The sequence below is a fragment of the Oncorhynchus kisutch genome, unplaced genomic scaffold (genome assembly GCF_002021735.2).
Source record: "Oncorhynchus kisutch isolate 150728-3 unplaced genomic scaffold, Okis_V2 Okis06b-Okis10b_hom, whole genome shotgun sequence".
Classification (NCBI taxonomy): Eukaryota; Metazoa; Chordata; class Actinopteri; order Salmoniformes; family Salmonidae; genus Oncorhynchus; species Oncorhynchus kisutch.
This window is the reverse complement of record NW_022261983.1, coordinates 10,896,571-10,911,570: the sequence shown is the minus strand read 5'-3', so window position 1 is coordinate 10,911,570 and position 15,000 is coordinate 10,896,571. Positions and strand designations below refer to the sequence as shown.

At 42.7% G+C, this 15,000-nt stretch overlaps 1 protein-coding gene across 5 annotated transcripts in view; it reads right to left on the bottom strand.

The window, feature by feature from the left end:
- Positions 1-7,124, bottom strand: part of LOC109877332 (NACHT, LRR and PYD domains-containing protein 12-like) — a 43,818-nt gene extending 36,694 nt beyond the window's left edge. For 4 of the 5 annotated variants that reach the window (XM_031814083.1, XM_031814087.1, XM_031814086.1 and 1 more), the window contains exons 1-2: positions 6,485-6,629; positions 2,926-3,039 (exon numbers count right to left, since the gene is read on the bottom strand). In XM_031814083.1, coding sequence (XP_031669943.1) covers positions 2,926-3,039; positions 6,485-6,567 — 197 coding nt within the window. In that variant the 5' untranslated portion in view covers positions 6,568-6,629. Of the gene's footprint in view, positions 1-2,925; positions 3,040-6,484 lie in introns of all 5 variants that reach the window. The other variant, XM_031814082.1, reaches the window with a different exon arrangement.
- Between the last annotated feature and the right edge of the window lie 7,876 nt (positions 7,125-15,000).

Below are 15,000 nucleotides of genomic sequence, written 5' to 3'. Positions count from 1 at the left end.
ACCTTTATTTAACCAGGTAGGCTAGTTGAGAACACCTTTATTTAACCAGGTAGGCTAGTTGAGAACACCTTTATTTAACCAGGTAGGCTAGTTGAGAACACCTTTATTTAACCAGGTAGGCTAGTTGAGAACACCTTTATTTAACCAGGTAGGCTAGTTGAGAACACCTTTATTTAACCAGGTAGGCTAGTTGAGAACAAGTTCTCATTTGCAACTGCGACCTGGCCAAGATAAAGCATAGCAGTGTGAGCATACAACAAAGAGTTACACATGGAGTAAACAATTAACAAGTCAATAACACAGTAGAAAACAAAGGGGGGGTCTATATACAATGTGTGCAAAAGGCATGAGGAGGTAGGCAAATAATTACAATTTTGCAGATTAACACTGGAGTGATAAATGATCAGATGGTCATGTACAGGTAGAGATATAGGTGTGCAGAAGAGCAGAAAGGTAAATAAATAAAAACAGTATGGGGATGAGGTAGGTGAAAAGGGTGGGCTATTTACCAATAGACTATGTACAGCTGCAGCGATCGGTTAGCTGCTCAGATAGCAGATGTTTGAAGTTGGTGAGGGAGATAAAAGTCTCCAACTTCAGCGATTTTTGCAATTCATTCCAGTCACAGGCAGCAGAGTACTGGAACGAAAGGCGGCCAAATGAGGTGTTGGCTTTAGGGATGATCAGTGAGATACACCTGCTGGAGCGCGTGCTACGGATGGGTGTTGCCATCGTGACCAGTGAGCTGAGATAAGGCGGAGCTTTACCTAGCATAGACTTGTAGATGACCTGGAGCCAGTGGGTCTGGCGACGAATATGTAGCGAGGGCCAGCCGACTAGAGCATACAAGTCGCAGTGGTGGGTGGTATAAGGTGCTTTAGTGACAAAACGGATGGCACTGTGATAGACTGCATCCAGTTTGCTGAGTAGAGTGTTGGAAGCCATTTTGTAGATGACATCGCCGAAGTCGAGGATCGGTAGGATAGTCAGTTTTACTAGGGTAAGCTTGGCGGCTTGAGTGAAGGAGGCTTTGTTGCGGAATAGAAAGCCGACTCTTGATTTGATTTTCGATTGGAGATGTTTGATATGAGTCTGGAAGGAGAGTTTGCAGTCTAGCCAGACACCTAGGTACTTATAGACGTCCACATATTCTAGGTCGGAACCATCCAGGGTGGTGATGCTAGTCGGGCATGCAGGTGCAGGCAGCGACCGGTTGAAAAGCATGCATTTGGTTTTACTAGCGTTTAAGAGCAGTTGGAGGCCACGGAAGGAGTGTTGTATGGCATTGAAGCTTGTTTGGAGGTTAGATAGCACAGTGTCCAAAGACGGGCCGAAAGTATATTGAATGGTGTCGTCTGCGTAGAGGTGGATCAGGGAATCGCCTGCAGCAAGAGCAACATCATTGATATACACAGAGAAAAGAGTCGGCCCGAGAATTGAACCCTGTGGCACCCCCATAGAGACTGCCAGAGGACCGGACAGCATGCCCTCCGATTTGACACACTGAACACTGTCTGCAAAGTAATTGGTGAACCAGGCAAGGCAGTCATCCGAAAAACCGAGGCTACTGAGTCTGCCGATAAGAATATGGTGATTGACAGAGTCGAAAGCCTTGGCAAGGTCGATGAAGACGGCTGCACAGTACTGTCTTTTATCGATGGCGGTTATGATATCGTTTAGTACCTTGAGTGTGGCTGAGGTGCACCCATGACCGGCTCGGAAACCAGATTGCATAGCGGAGAAGGTACGGTGGGATTCGAGATGGTCAGTGACCTGTTTGTTGACTTGGCTTTCGAAGACCTTAGATAGGCAGGGCAGGATGGATATAGGTCTGTAACAGTTTGGGTCCAGGGTGTCTCCCCCTTTGAAGAGGGGGATGACTGCGGCAGCTTTCCAATCCTTGGGGATCACAGACGAGATGAAAGAGAGGTTGAACAGGCTGGTAATAGGGGTTGCGACAATGGTGGCAGATAGTTTCAGAAATAGAGGGTCCAGATTGTCAAGCCCAGCTGATTTGTACGGGTCCAGGTTTTGCAGCTCTTTCAGAACATCTGCTATCTGGATTTGGGTAAAGGAGAACCTGGAGAGGCTTGGGCGAGGAGCTGCGGGGGGGGGCGGAGCTGTTGGCCGAGGTTGAAGTAGCCAGGCGGAAGGCATGGCCAGCCGTTGAGAAATGCTTATTGAAGTTTTCGATAATCATGGATTTATCAGTGGTGACCGTGTTACCTAGCCTCAGTGCAGTGGGCAGCTGGGAGGAGGTGCTTTTGTTCTCCATGGACTTCACAGTGTCCCAGAACTTTTTGGAGTTGGAGCTACAGGATGCAAACTTCTGCCTGAAGAAGCTGGCCTTAGCTTTCCTGACTGACTGCGTGTATTGGTTCCGGACTTCCCTGAACAGTTGCATATCACGGGGACTATTCGATGCTATTGCAGTCCGCCACAGGATGTTTTTGTGCTGGTCGAGGGCAGTCAGGTCTGGGGTGAACCAAGGGCTGTATCTGTTCTTAGTTCTGCATTTTTTGAACGGAGCATGCTTATCTAAAATGGTGAGGAAGTTACTTTTAAAGAATGACCAGGCATCCTCAACTGACGGGATGAGGTCAATGTCCTTCCAGGATACCCGGGCCAGGTCGATTAGAAAGGCCTGCTCACAGAAGTGTTTTAGGGAGCGTTTGACAGTGATGAGGGGTGGTCGTTTGACTGCGGCTCCGTAGCGGATACAGGCAATGAGGCAGTGATCGCTGAGATCCTGGTTGAAGACAGCGGAGGTGTATTTGGTAGTAATGGCAGCAGTAGGAGTAGCAGTCGAGTAGTAGTAGTACCAGTAGTAGTGGCAGCAGTAGGAGTAGCAGTAGAAGTAGTAGTAGCGGTAGCAGTATTAGTAGCAGTACTACGTAAAACACTGCCACATTTTTCAGTTCTTACCCTGGATCAGTGGTACAATCTCCTTTTCTGAATTTGATTGGCTGCTCCATAGATGAGTCACTCTTCATGGACACACAGCTGGGTACAGGTGAGTCTTGTCTCTTCTGCCGGACCCTGGCAAACGTACAGGGATTATTTTTCTCAGTTTAAAACTAAGAGGAATCCACCTAGTAGTAGTAGTAGTAGCAGTAGCAGTAAAAGTAGTAGTAGTAGTAGTAGCAGTAGCAGTAAAAGTAGTAGTAGTAGTAGTATTAGTAGTCACAGTGGTGGTAGTGGTAGTAATAGTAGTGGTATTAGTGGTAGTGGTAGTAGTAATTGTAGTGGTAGAACAAGTGGTAGTAGTAGTAGTAGTGGTAATAGTAGTAGCAGTAGTATTAGTAATAGTAGTAGCAGCATTAGCAGTAGTCGTAGTAGTAGCAGCATTAGTAGTAGTAGTAGTAGCAGCAGTAGCAATGATAGTAGCAGCAGTAGTAGTAGCAATAGTAGTAGTAGTGGTAGTAGTAGTAGTAAATAGTATTAGTTGAAGTAATATTGCTGGAAATTAATTGCCAGACAATGTGTTAGGTTTGGCTTCTTAAGCCAATTGTGGCTAACCAGAGGTGGGATAATGTCAATGTAGAGTTGATGAGATAGTAGGTAGCGCTGTCTGATACTTGTGAGATTTGTTAATGACAGTTTGCGGTGGAACACGTGAAAACGGCAAGTACTTTCAAAATTGTTTAGTGAGATACTGGTAGCTCATGATCGACCTGTTGGAGACCCCTGTGGTACAGGTAGAAAAAGAAGTATCAGTAGTAGTATCAGTAGGGCCAGCAGCAGTAGTATTGGCAGTAGTAGTGGTAGCAGTAGTGATGGTGGTAGTAGTAGTGGTAATAGTATCAGTAGTAGTATCATTAGTAGTAGTAGTATCAGTAGTAGTAGTAATAGTAGTGGTAACAGTAGTGATTGTAGTAGTAATAGTAGTAGTAGTAGTAGTAGTAGTAGTAGTAGTAGTAGTAGCAGTAGTCGTAGTAGTAGTAGTAGTGGTAGCAGTAGTGATTGTAGTAGTAATAGTAGTGGTGGCAATAGTGATTGTAGTAGTAGTAGTGGTAGCAGTAGTGATTGTAGTAGTAGTAGTAGTGGTAGCAGTAGTGATTGTAGTAGAAAAATTAGTAATGGTAGTGGTAGCAGTAGTGATTGTAGTAGTAGTAGTAGTAATAGTAGTGGTAGCAGTAGTGATTGTAGTAGAAGTAGTAGTGGTAGCAGTAGTAATAGTAGTGATTGTAGTAGTAGTAGTAATAGTAGTGGTAGCAGTAGTGATTGTAGTAGTAATAGTAGTAGTAGTAGTAGTAGTAGTAGTAGTAATAGTAGTGGTAGTGATTGTAGTAGTAATAGTACTGGTAGCAATAGTGATTGTAGTAGTAGTAGTAGTGGTAGCAGTAGTGATTGTAGTAGTAGTAGTAGTAGTAGTAGTAATAGTAGTGGTAGCAATAGTGATTGTAGTAGTAATAGTAGTAATAGTAGTGGTAGCAGTAGTGATTGTAGTAGTAGTAGTAATAGTAGTGGTAGCAGTAGTGATTGTAGTAGTAGTAGTAGTAATAGTAGTGGTAGCGGTAGTGATTGTAGTAGTAATAGTACTGGGAGCAATAGTGATTGTAGTAGTAGTAGTGGTAGCAGTAGTGATTGTAGTAGTAGTAGTAGTAATAGTAGTGGTAGCAGTAGTGATTGTAGTAGTAATAGTAGTAATAGTAGTGGTAGCAGTAGTGATTGTAGAAGTAGTAGTAGTAGTAGTAGTAATAGTAGTGGTAGCAGTAGTGATTGTAGTAGTAGTAGTAGTAATAGTAGTGTTAGCAGTAGTGATTGTAGTAGTAGTAGTAATAGTAGTGGTAGCAGTAGTGATTGTTGTAGTAGTAGTAGTAGTAATAGTAGTGGTAGCAGTAGTGATTGTAGTAGTAGTAGTAGTAGTAGTAGTAGTAGTAATAGTAGTGTTAGCAGTAGTGATTGTAGTAGTAGTAGTAATAGTAGTGGTAGCAGTAGTGAGTGTAGTAGTAGTAGTTGTAGTAGTAGTAGTAGTAGTAGTAGTAGTAATAGTAGTGGTAGCAGTAGTGATTGTAGTAGTAATAGTAGTAATAGTAGTGGTAGCAGTAGTGATTGTAGTAGTAGTAGTAGTAGTAGTAGTAGTAGTAGTAATAGTAGTGGTAGCAGTAGTGATTGTAGTAGTAGTAGTAGTAATAGTAGTGTTAGCAGTAGTGATTGTAGTAGTAGTAGTAATAGTAGTGGTAGCAGTAGTGATTGTTGTAGTAGTAGTAGTAGTAATAGTAGTGGAGCAGTAGTGATTGTAGTAGTAGTAGTAGTAGTAGTAGTAATAGTAGTGGTAGCAGTAGTGATTGTAGTAGTAGTAGTAGTAGTAGTAATAGTACTGGTAGCAGTAGTGATTGTAGTAGTAATAGTAGTAATAGTAGTGGTAGCAGTAGTGATTGTAGTAGTAATAGTACTGGTAGCAATAGTGATTGTAGTAGTAGTGGCAGCAGTAGTGATTGGAGCAGTAGTAGTAGTAGTAATAGTACTGGTAGCAGTAGTGATTGTAGTAGTAATAGTAGTAATAGTACTGGTAGCAGTAGTGATTGTAGTAGTAATAGTAGTAATAGTAGTGGTAGCAGTAGTGATTGTAGTAGTAGTAGTAGTAGTTGTAGTAGTAATAGTAGTAGTAGTAGTGGTAGCAGTAGTGTTTGTGGTAGTAATAGTAGTAGTAGTAGTAGACGCATAGTATATAAAGGAGTGAGAAGTTAATGGTTCTCTGTAGAAAGAGAGAGTGGCTATGAAATGTGCTGGGTGGACGGGAGGGAGTCACAGGAGTGTGATAGGTGATATGAGAGGACATCTGTGGATTAGGGGAAGGGGGGGTTGAGGTCAGGATGTCAGGTCAGATACCCTGAAGGGAGTAATAAGGGTTTAGTATCCGGTTACCCTCTTCCTGTGGAACCTTAAGATATAAGGATTGGAGAGAAGGAGTAGTGCCTAAAGTGGAGTATATATACTTGTTATGGTGGGAACATGTCTTTGTCTGAAAACAGTTGTGTCGACCCTTTGGGAAGAATTAAACTTGGTTAAGCTTCTCTAGCGTCCATGAGTTATTTACTCAGAAAAATGAGAACCTAACAGAAGCAAGTCAGTTAAGAAAAAGTATAATTTTTTTTAAATTAAAAAACATTTCTTATTTACAATGATGGCCTACGCTGGCCAAATCCGGACGACACTGGACCAATTGTGCGGTGATACAGCCTGGTAGTGTTGGAGACCGCTGAGGTACAGGCAGTAATAGTATCATCAGTAGTAGTAGTAGCAATCAAAGTCATTTATAAAGCCCTTTTTAAATTCAGCAGATATTGAGAAACGTGCCATGCAATAATATGGTGTTTGCAATAGGTGAGTTGAAAGGTTGATTATGATCATTCAGGAAGTTTACTGATGTGTGTAGTCATACAGTATTAAGCATTTAGTCTCATTTACTCTGAGCTCATTTGGGGAACTTAATTATTAAATATATATTTGTTTGTCATTTTAAAGATTATCATCTTACCTCTTAGCTTTGGTGTCATGTTCCCCAGAGAGACTCCTTTCAGAGGCAGGGCCCCCCTCCTCTTTCTCCCCAGAGTGTCTCATTTTAGAGGCAGGGCCCCCCTCCTCTCTCTCCCCAGAGAGACTCCTTTCAGAGGCAGGGCCCCCCTCCTCTCTCTCCCCAGAGAGACTCCTTTCAGAGGCAGGGCCCCCCTCCTCTTTCTCCCCAGAGTGTCTCATTTTAGAGGCAGGGCCCCCCTCCTCTTTCTCCCCAGAGAGACTCCTTTTAGAGGCAGGGCCCCCCTCCTCTTTCTCCCCAGAGAGACTCATTTTTGAGCACTGAGCCCTAAACAGAGATCCAACATGTTGGTTGTGGTTAACACAGTGACAAGGTAGTCTTGAATATCAATTGTTCTCTATTATTCATAACATCTATTAGAAAGGAAACATTTACCAACAGATACTGTATAATATTTGACTAAAACAATCCTTTCATACCAATACAATCACATTTTCTTTAGAATTCTACACCATCAGGTCGGTCACCATGATGAAGGACCATATCACAAGCCTGAAACTATTGAACTATTGAATGTCCTACAACTTATCATCCTCACAGGTGGCTTTTAAATTTTTTTAATTGAACCTTTATTTAACTAGGCAAGTCAGTTAAGGAACAAATTCTTATTTACAATGACGGCCTACCCCAGCCAAACTCAGACAACGCTGGGCCAGTTGTGTAATGTGCTATTGGACTCCCAATCACAGCCGGATGTGATGCAGCCTGGATTCAAACCAGAGACTGCATTAATGCCTCTTGGACTATGATACAGTGCCTTATATGGAACCCAAACCGGCTGCGCGCGTGCGCCATCTTGCATACATTTATTTTTTCCCCCAACACCAAACGCGATCACGACACGCAGGTAAAAATATCAAAACAAACTCGGAACCAATTACATTCATTTGGGGACAGGACGAAAAGCATTAAACATGTATGGCAATTTAGCTAGCTAGCTTGCACATGCTAGCTAATTTGTCCTATTTAGCTAGCTTGTTGTTGCTAGCTAATTTGTCCTATTTAGCTAGCTTGCTGTTGCTAGCTAATTTGTCCTGGGATATAAACATTGAGTTGTTATTTTACCTGAAATGCACAAGGTCCTCTACTCCGACAATTAATCCACACATAAAACAGTCAACCGAATCTTTTGAACTTATATGGTGATTGGCATCTACACTTTCATAGTATTACCACGACAACCGGCAAAACAGTTAGTCTTTCAATCACCCAGGCATGTGGGTACCTGCTTCTATAAACAAATGAAGAGATGGGAGAGGCAGGACTTGCGATCTGCGTCAGAAATAGAAAGGACTTCTATTTTAGCCCTTGGCAACGCAGACGCTCGTTGGCGCGCGCGAGCAGTGTGGGTGCAATAATTGATTAACATTAACAATAATTGATTACATTTCTAATCATGCAACGTGTAAGGTCTGGTCAGCATGTCTGTGTCACTCGGGAGCCCATTCAAAGTGGAGGCCATGAAAATAGGGCTGCTATTCGGCAAAACATTTCAGGGGGTTACCAATTGGTTACGATAAAATCTATTACTGAAGGGATATCTATAATCCGTGACTCATTCCTTGTCCGGATTGTTTGTGTGGTTATCTGTATAGAAACCGTCTGAACCAAACTTTTCTCCAAACCGGCGCCTAAAACTGGGCTGTGGTAGGTTAAGGAGAAACGTGTCTTGGGCGCTGTCTACCCCAGCAACCTGGTCACCACACAGTCGAGTCGTGGCTCCGCATTGTAGTCACCTATACACGGCACCCTATATAGAGCTAACGACGACTCACATTTATAATAGTAGCCTTGGGTGCTGTCTACCACAGCAACCTGGTCACCACAAAGCCGGGGTCGTTCCACGAAACAAGTCCTTTTTGATGTAGCGATTTCTTTGTCCCAATTCGATAAAAAATAAGGATTCTGATTTTGACACACAAAACCATTCACACCATGTACGATGCGGTCCTCTCCCCCCTTTTACGAAATACTTGCATAATGTCACAAAAATTGAGACAAGTAGCAGTGAACAGGGCTGCCAACTTTTTAAGAAAGCTTGGCGTGAGATTTGCTATGTGAATTTCATTGCCCACTGGCACAACCCCTAGAAGGGTCAATGTAATAGTCCGGTGGCCATTTGATTAATTGTTCAGCAGTCTTATGGCTTGGGGGTAGAAGCTGTCAAGGAGCCTTTTGGTCCTAGACTTGGCGCTCCGGTACAACTTGCCGTGCGGTAGCAGAGGCAACAGTCTATGACCTGGGTGACTGGAGTCTCTGACAATTTTATGGGCTTACCTCTGACACCACCTATTATATAGGTCCTGGATTGCAGGACGCTTGGCCCCAGCGATGTACTGGGCCGTACGACCTACCCTCTATAGCGCCTTACTGTCAGAAGCCGAGCAGTTGCCAAACCAGGATGTGATGCAACCAGTCAGGATGCTCTCGATGGTGCAGCTGTATAACTTTTTGAGGATCTGGAGACCCATCAGTCTCCTGAGGGGAAAAGGGTTTTATCGAAACCTCTTCACAACTGTCTTGGTGTGCTTAGACCATGATCGATCGTTGATGATGTGGACACCAAGGAACTTGAGACTCTCGACCCGCTCCACTACAGCCCCGTTGATGTTAATGGGGCCTGTTCTTCCATGGGCACAGGGATTATGGTGGTCTGCTTGAAACCTGTAGGTATTACAGACTCAGTCTGGGAGAGGTTGAAAAAGTCAGCGAAGACACTTGCCAGTTGGTCCGTGCATGCTTTGAGTACAAGTCTTGGTAATCCATCTGGCACGCGGCTTTGTGAATGTTGACCTGTTTAAAGTTCTTGCTCACATCGGCTCCCGAGAGCGTTATCAAACAGTCATCCAGAACAGCTGGCGCTCTCCTGCATGCTTCAGTGTTGCTTTCCTCAATGTGAGCATAAAAGGCATTTAGCTTATCTGGTAGGCTTGCGTCACTGGGCAGCTCGTGTCTGGGTTTCACTTTGTAGTCCGTAATAGTTTTCAAGCCTTGCCACATCTGACGAGTGTCCGAGCAGGTGTAGTAGGATTCAATCTTAATCCTGTATTGACGCTTTGCTTGTTTGATGGTCGTCTGAGAGCATAGCAGGATTTCTTATAGGCGACCGGATTAGTGTCCCGCTCCTTGAAAGCGGCAGCTCTAGCCTTTACAGTAATCCATGGCTTCTGGTTGGGATATGTACTTACGGTCACTGTGGGGACGACATCGTTGATACACTTATTGATGAAGCCGATGACTGAGGTGGTCTAGAGTTTTTATTCCTCTGGTTGCACATGTGACATGCTGGTAAAAATGTTATAAAAACTGATTTAAGTTTGCCTGCATTAAAGTCCCCGGCCACCATAGATAATAGACACCTTTGAATAATATAAATGAGAACTCTCTTGGTAGATAGTGTGGTCTACAGCTTATCATAAGGTACTCTACCTCAGACGAGCAATACCTCGAGACTTCTTTTATATTAGACATCACATATCAGCTGTTATTGACAAAGAGACACACACCCCCACCCCTCGTCTTACCAGACGTAGCTTCTCTGTTCTGCCGGTGCATTGAAAATCCCTCCAGCTCTATATTATCATACCACTACACCAAGGTTCTACACATGACAGAGTGTTACCACTACACCAAGGTTCTACACATGCCAGAGAGTCTTAGCAAAGGTTTTGCACAGGAAATTGTGATATTAATGGTTGGTGGCAGTGGGTAACCAAATTATAGATTGCAGTCTGCTTGTCCATAGACTGCTTTCAAGGTAAGTACACAACATTTTATATTTTGTAATTAGGGCTGGAAGAAAACCCTCCTTGCTCTCCAGGGGGGTTGCCCACCCCTGATCTGTTTCTAGTGCTGGGTGTTTGAAAATGTTATTGTTATAACAATACATTTCAAGAAATCACCCAATCTTCAAGAAAATCGAATGAATTTAAAACTATGCGAGTGTGTTATCTGTTCAGCCAATTGCAACTCAATACAACGTGAAACTGGTTCAGGCTGCTCACTTCACGTGCGCCTGCTGCTGAGGAGAAAGAGCGGGAGTGATCGGAGCCTTCGCCTATGTGAGTGCGAAGATAGAGGACTTTTTCATTGAAATAAAACTAAAGATAGAGGAGAAGACCTGTCTGTACCCTGCACAGATACTTTATGTTCAGTTTCAACTGTCGTCACGTGGTCACTCCTTTATATAACAACAGTAACCAGAGGGTGGAGCTAACAGTCAGTCGCATGCAGTAACTCGTGACAATGTTTCGAATCTTGCTTCAGCTTATTTTATTATTATTATATTATTATTATATTTGTCATTTTTCATAATTTTGTCTATAATTTACTTGAGACCAGATGCAGTTGTGTTTTTTCATTTAAAAATGTGAATAACTCTAGGCATATAATTGTAAACAGGCCTACAAAACCCAACATGTTTTAATTTGAGAATGTTCATTTATATGCCTCAAATATTAAACTGTCTTAAAATATTTTATGATTAGTTGAATCAGGTGTGCAAGTGATGGACAAAATATTAAGAAACGCTGAGATAAACATAAAACCCTGTAATTGAACAGCTCCACCAGTTTCACCAGACTATTTTGACACGTAGAATTGACTGATTAGTTGAAAACTGCTGTTGGTCAGCAATTTAGCACAAGTAGCAGTTGTACTAACTAGTAATATCTCATTCCAGTTATTCATTCTCTTACTCTATCCTTTAGAATAAATTGTTCCGAAATACTTACTTTATTTTCTACTCTCCAAATAGTGGTTTCTGCGCTGTCGTCTCAAAATGGATTCTGTACAAAACAACAAATGCACTTTCGGTTTCATCTCCGCCGTCTCCACACCCTCATACATGTGTTTAATTGGTCCACTAGATGGCAGTAAACACCTGCTGTAGACTAGACTGTTTCAACAGTGGCCATGTTTACATGTGCATAGTATTACGATAGTAGCTCATATTCCGGTTAAGGTTTTATTCGGGATGAAGTGTTTACTTTCACCTTTGATATCCCGCTCACGAGTATTCCTGTGTCCATGAATAAACACAATATTCCTCATTTAATTTGGGTTAAAGGAATAGTAACTAAAATAGGGATACTGACTGTAGGCCTATAATCTCTTAGTTGTAGCGTGGTATTAACTGCAGAATTAAGCATGATACAACAAATGCACATTTGTCTTGGGAATAGGAATGGAGAAATATGGTTTATTTGGGAATGGGCATGTAATGTGTTATCTTTGATTCTGTTATTCAAGCAGACAGTATTTCAACTACATAAAATATGCACCAAAGATTAACAGAAGTCTACCAGAAACGTATTTAATCATTTTCTCAGCTTTTAATTTCCTTAAACCCGGTCAAACTGATGACATTTGGACATTTTGCACAGGACCAATTTTTCAACTGTTTTGGAGTTAATGCGTTTTCTCCTGGTCCCTAAACAAACAACTTTACCTGTGTTAACTAGACTACTAATGCATTACTTCTATCGACTTAAGACATTATTCTGCTGAGCATTACTTTATTTAGTCTTCTGGGGCAACAAGACAGAAAATAAGCTGTATGTATCTAAGTATAGTTGACAAACAAATGGCCTACCAGATGTCAGAAATTATAATATGGCCTACCAGATGTCAGAAATTATAATATGGCCTACCAGATGTCAGAAATTATAATATGGCCTACCAGATGTCAGAAATTATAATATGGCCTACCAGATGTCAGAAATTATAATATGGCCTACCAGATGTCAGAAATTATAATATGGCCTACCAGATGTCAGAAATCCTAAGCAGAAACATCTAAATTAGGGGTAAATGTAGTCTAAGCCAGTAGGGCTATAAGGTCCAGAATAGTGTATCAGCAAAATACATATAATGGAATTCTGTGGATCAAACTGCACAGGTAGCATACTTTATGAAGTGATTGGTTTGACAATCAGATGAAAACATCATCACACAACACCGATGAGAAGTGAAACTGAGCCTGTGTGAAAAACAACAGTAAACAGGATGAGGTGTTGACATGCCACAATATCCGTCTAAGATCAGCTTATCCCAGGCATCTTATCCAGGTTTCTCGTAACCGGGATTCTAGCTTTTTTGGGTTATTGTATACAGAATACGATCAATCAATCAAATGTATTTATAAAGCCCTTCTTACATCAGCTGATGTCACAAAGTGTTGTACAGAAACCCAGCCTAAAACCCCAAACAGCAAGCAATGCAGGTGTAGAAGCACGGTGGCTAGGAAAAACTCCCTAGGAAGACCAGAGACCGAGGAAGAAACCTAGAGAGGAACCAGGCTATGAGGGGTGGCCAGTCCTCTTCTGGCTGTGCCAGGTGGAGTTTCTAACATAACATGGCCAGGATGTTCAAATGTTCATAGATGACCAGCAGGGTCAAATAATATAATCACAGTGGTTGTCGAGGGTGCAACAGGTCAGCACCTCAGAAGTAAATGTCAGTTGGCTTTTTATAGCCGATCATTCAGAGTATCTCTACCGCTCCTGCCGTCTCTAGAGAGTTGAAAACAGCAGGTCTGGGACAGGTAGCAAGTCCGGTGAACAGGTCAGGGTTCCATAGCTGCAGGCAGAACAGTTTAAACTGGAGCAGCAGCAGGGCCAGGTGGACTGAGGACAGCAAGGAGTCATCATGCCAGGTACTCCTGAGGCATGGTCCTAGGGCTCAGGTTCTCCGAGAGGAAGAAAGAGAGAGAGAAAGAGAGAGACAGAAAAAGAGGAAAAAGAGAGAAAAGAGAATTAGAGAGAGCATACTTCAATTTCACAGGACATCGGATAAGACAGGAGAAATACTCCGATATAACAGACTGACCCTAGCCCCCCGACACATAAACTACTGCAGCATAATTACTGGAGGCTAAGACAGGAGCGGTCGGGAAACACTATGGCCCCGCCTGACGATACCCCCGGACAGGGCCAAACAGGCAGGATATAACCCTACCCACTTTGCCAAGCACAGCCCCCACACCACTAGAGGGATATCTTCAACCACCAACTTACCATCCTGAGACAAGGCCAAGTATAGCCCACAAAGATCTCCGCCACGGCACAACACAAGGGGTGCACCAACCCGGACAGGAAGATCACGTCAGTGACTCAACCCACAAGTGACGCACCCCTCCCAGGGACGGCATGGAAGAGCACCAGTAAGGCCAATGACTCAGCCCCTGTAATAGGGTTTGAGGCAGAGAATCCCAGTGGAGAGAATCTCATATGATGTTTATATGCATCAACTCAAAACCAGAATACTTGAGTATCGTGAATAATAACAGGATATTGGTGTGCATGTGAACGTGGTCAGTATGTTTTTGGTTCTTGGTCCTGGTGACTCATGGGCTCTTAGTCATTAAGGCAGTGTCTCGGAGTAGGAGTGCTGATTTAGGATCAGGTCACCCTCTCCATGTAATCGTATTCATTATGATCTAAAAGGCTAAACTGATCCTAGATCAGCTCTCCTACTCTTTATAAATACTGTCACAAGTGACTCCTCCAGGTGAGGAATAGTTGTGCCTTACCGTTTTGGCCGGAGTTCACAGAGAGGGAATTGGTAAATATGCGGGCAGAATGAGAGAAGAGAAGCAATATAGGAATGAAGGAAAGTCAAGACACCACAGGCTCCTCCCTGAACAGACCGTGACTCTGCGGGAGACTTGAGTGATGGTCAATGCTGCTTAAGATGAGGGAGGACCATTTTACATTTTTTGTGGAGCATGGCCTTATTTCTATTCCAGCATACTCGATGACTGTCATTTATATTCCATTCACCCAGTTCAATGTAACAGCGATAGGTTTAGGCTACGGGAGAGTTAGAATGTCTCTGCTGTCGGGAGCGGGACCAGCTGATTCCCATAATGGAAGTCGAGCATCAGACCAACGATGCAGAAGAAAAGGACTTGTGTGGATTTTCTGGATCTAATCAAACCTGGGGTTCTGGAGATGTTTTTCAGAATGGCCAGGATCAACTGGAAGCGACGTGCCACACCCGACAAATGGGAAGCCCTCTGAAATATAAGTGTTTTGGAAATTAGGACAATATTGTTAAGACAATATTCAATTTCAAATTTCTGAAAGTTATATTAGGAAAGTTATAACTTTATAATCTGAATATTTTCCTTGGTGCCCCGACTTCCTAGTTAATTACAGTTACATGATTAATCAGTTTAATCGCGTAATAATAATTACCGAGAGTTATTTGATAAATAAGTCTTCAGGTTAATGATGCCAAAGACACGACACTCACTAAGATGCTATTGAACAGCTAGCTACCTAATGACACCCAACTAACGGTATTTTCTAGTAACCTGCCTCCAGTAACTGGCTGCTGTAGTCTGGAAGTCTGACAATGACGATATGCTCGCTGGTAAAAGCGTCTAGAGTGGATGCGCCATATCAATAGAATGGGATGCGCACTTCACAATATGGTCTAAATATCAATATAGTATT